The following is a 3,544-nucleotide window of genomic DNA, read 5'->3' as shown; positions in this document are numbered from 1 at the left end:
AAAGGTTGGAAACTTCCTACATGATCATGAATAGCACACAAGTCCATCTTTACAAAGGAGCATTATACGGCCTTAGAAAAGAATGACCAAGCTATTTATGTTTGGACATGGAACAATCTCTCAACTATTATAAATGGGAAAAATTATTTTGGAGGGCAATGTGTATTCTTACATATGCATAATTATTCTGAAAGAGTGCACAAGAAACTTAGATGTGGCTACCTTAGGCAGTAGGTGGGTAGTTAAAGAGACTTTTACTTTTCAACTGAGAATATACTCTTCCGCACTGACTTTTTCTCTCACCGTTAGCAAGTAGTATGGTCCTTTACAATTTAAATGTTATTTTTCCTAGAACAAACTAAAATAACTATTAAGAAAATAAAAAACACAGAGGTGAGCAAATAACGAATAATGGCAATAATCTCTCTGGTTTACTAAGTACCCCAGTCCCTAGAACTTAACAGGCTCTAACCCAACTACTCTTTATAGCAAATTTATGAAGAAGACACGTATCCATATCTCCATTCAACAGGTGAGGAAACCGACGTTCACGGAGATTAAGACACAGCTAGACAGTGGCAAAGAGCGTATTCGAGCCCCAAACCTTGGAGCCCCAAACCTACGCGGTCTTCCCTCGCGGTCCCTCGGCCTCTGCCTCCAGGCGGGCAGCGTACTTACTGGACGCCCGTTCCCACGCGGCGCAGAGCCCCAGGCAGGCGCACCCGCGGCCCCTGCGCGCACAGGGCTCCCTGCGCAGGGAGCGCGCGCGCACGCAGCGGCGAGGGCCCGGCGGCGGCGGCGGCGACGTCACGGCCCGAGCTTTCCTTTTCGGGAGTCCCCGGCAAACATCCTGTGTCCATGTTTGGGCATTTACGTCATGGCGGCAGGACCGGGGCCTCCCGAAATGGCAGTGGCCCCGCGAGTCGGAAGCCCTGAGCCAGCGCCGCCGCTGCTATATAAGTGGGGGGGCCCCGGGTTGGGGGAGCCCGGCTGCGCTTTGGAGAGGCGAGGAGCTGCCTCTCGAGGCCGGTCCCAACGGGCAAGGGCGCCACAGCCTCCCGACCCCTTTTCCAGAGGTGAGCGCCCGGAGCCAGGAGCCCGGGCGCCCCGGTCTGCGAGGCGCGGGGCTTCCCGGCTGCCGGCCTCCCTGCTATCCGCGCGCCCCCGAGCCCAGCGGGCGAGGCCGCCGGCCCCTCGCAGCCGCCGCCGCGCCATGCTCCACCTTAGCGAGTTTTCCGGCCCCGACGCGCTTCTGGTCAAGTCCGCCGAGGGCTGTTGCTCGGAACCCAGCACCGAACTGCCCCGGCTGGCCGCCAGGGACGCGGCCGCTGGCTACCCCGGAGGTAAGGAGCGCGGCCGGGGGTGCTCAGACGGCGGCGCAGTGCGGGGGCGCACGGTGCCTGAAACAGGATGGGACGTGGACGCAGGTGTGGGGGAGTGGTCGTAGGGAGCTCGGGGGTTTGGGGCGCGCACCGCCATTGCCACCCCCACCGGGCTGCCAGCGCCTCCGCAGGAAATTGTGCATGTATCAAGGTGTCCTTTTTGCCTGTGCACGTGTATTTTGCGTGTGCATGTTTTTGTGTGCGTCTTGGGGCGTATGCCTGCTCCAACTGGGTCAGAATGTGCAAAAAGGCACTTTATATGTATCAGTGCGCACCAAACGATCCTTGAGTAGGGGTTGCAGGCTCAAGGCGCGCCTTTTTATGTGCCGGGAGTTGATTCCTGCTCCTTCCTCAGCAGGCGACTTCTTGAGCTGGGCTTTGAGCAGCTGCGGCGCCGGGGGGGACTTAGCCGACTCCTGCTTCCTGGAGGGGCCTGCGCCCACACCCCCTCCCAGCCTAAGCTACAGTGGTAGCTTCTTCATCCAGGCAGTGCCCGAACACCCGCACGACCCAGAGTCACTCTTCAACCTCATGTCGGGCATCCTAGGCCTGGCACCTTTCCCCGGCCCTGATGTGGGAGCATCCCGGTCTCCGCTGGACGCCTCTTTTCCCTCAGGCCCCGACGCCTTGCTGCCGGGTCCGCCTGACCTTTACTCCCCGGATCTGGGCGCTGCCGCCTTCCCAGAGGCTTTCTGGGAGGCCTCGCCCGCGGCTGGCGCCCCCTCGCAGTGCCTGTTTGAGCCTCAGCTCTCCCCACCCGACGTCAAGCCAGGCCGACGGGCTCCTCCGGCCTCTCCAGCGCTGGACGCTGCCTCGGCTTTCAAGGGTCCCTACGCTCCCTGGGAGCTACTTTCAGCCGGTGCCCCAGGGAGCTGTGGGTCACAGGGAAGCTACCAGGCGCCCTCTGAAGCCCGTTTCCCCCCGATGGGGACCAAGATTGAAGATCTGCTGTCCATCAGCTGCCCCGCAGAGCTGCCGGCCGACTCGGCCAACAGACCTTACCCCACGGGGGCCTATGACGCTTTCCCGCTGGCCTTGGGTAACTTAGGGGAGGGCGCCGAGGGACTCCCCGGGCTCCTGACCCCTCCAAGTGGGGAGGGAGGGAGTAGCGGCGACGGCAGAGAGTTTCTGGCTGGTACACAGCCTCAGCTTTCCCCGCTGGGCCTCCGCAGCGCCGCGACGGACTTCCCAAAACCTCTGGTGGCGGACATCCCTGGGAGCAGTGGCGTGCCTGAGCCTCTCGGGCCGCCGGCCCCATTACCCCCGGTTAAGGCGCGGCGCAAGGGGCGCCGGGGAGGCAAGTGCAGCGCACGCTGCTTCTGCCCGCGGCCGCACGCCAAGGCCTTTGCCTGCCCGGTGGAGAGCTGTGTGCGCAGCTTTGCGCGTTCCGACGAGCTCAACCGCCACCTGCGCATCCACACCGGCCACAAGCCCTTCCAGTGCCGCATCTGCCTCCGCAACTTCAGCCGCAGCGACCACCTTACCACACACGTGCGCACCCACACTGGCGAGAAGCCCTTTGCCTGCGACGTGTGCGGCCGCCGCTTCGCGCGCAGTGATGAGAAGAAACGGCACAGCAAGGTGCACCTCAAACAGAAGGCGCGCGCGGAAGAGCGGCTCAAGGGCCTTGGCTTTTACTCATTGGGCCTCTCCTACGCTGCCCTGTGAGGGAGAAATAAGTTTGTAGATTGGGGCGCCGCCGCCGGCCCGCGCGCCGGAGAAGACCAGGCCCGCCCCTCTCGCGGCTGGTCTTCCGGGCACGCCCGGGGGCGGCCTCCGGTCCGGCTTCCGATTTCCCTTGAAGCGCCCGCTGCACACGCCCGTTCAGCACCGGCCCCGTGGACAGCTCCCGCCGTCCAGGCTCTGTCTCCGCGTCTGCCGCGCTGGGGGAAGCCCTCTCAGGCCTCCCACTGAGTAGGCATTTCCTTGGAACTCAAGAGTGTTTTGTACTGGAGCTCGCCCCACGCAGTCCCTTAGCCCCCCGTACCCCCCAGAGATAGGCTGGGGCAGCGCCGAGCCGGTCTCGAGCGGTATTTTGTACAGCAATGTCGTTTCCAGCAGTCATTGGATGTAACGTTTTGCTTTGGGGCTATTTCCTGTTTGTTGTTAATTTTTGTAAAGCAGACGCTACTCTCAAGCAGTTCGCAAAACTGTTTATTTTT

The 3,544-nt window shown here is 61.6% G+C and overlaps 1 protein-coding gene across 1 annotated transcript; it reads left to right on the top strand.

The window, feature by feature from the left end:
* Window positions 1–904: 904 nt before the first annotated feature.
* On the top strand, window positions 905–3,050 carry EGR4 (early growth response 4). Its single transcript, XM_016202520.2, has 2 exons — window positions 905–1,343; window positions 1,738–3,050. The coding sequence occupies exons 1-2, from the start codon at window positions 905–907 to the stop codon at window positions 3,048–3,050; spliced, it is 1,752 nt and encodes a 583-aa protein (XP_016058006.2).
* The last annotated feature ends 494 nt before the right edge of the window (window positions 3,051–3,544 follow it).

The sequence above is a fragment of the Miniopterus natalensis genome, chromosome 13 (genome assembly GCF_054644295.1).
Source record: "Miniopterus natalensis isolate mMinNat1 chromosome 13, mMinNat1.hap1, whole genome shotgun sequence".
Lineage (NCBI taxonomy): Eukaryota > Metazoa > Chordata > Mammalia > Chiroptera > Miniopteridae > Miniopterus > Miniopterus natalensis.
This window is presented reverse-complemented; position numbering and strand designations above follow the sequence as displayed.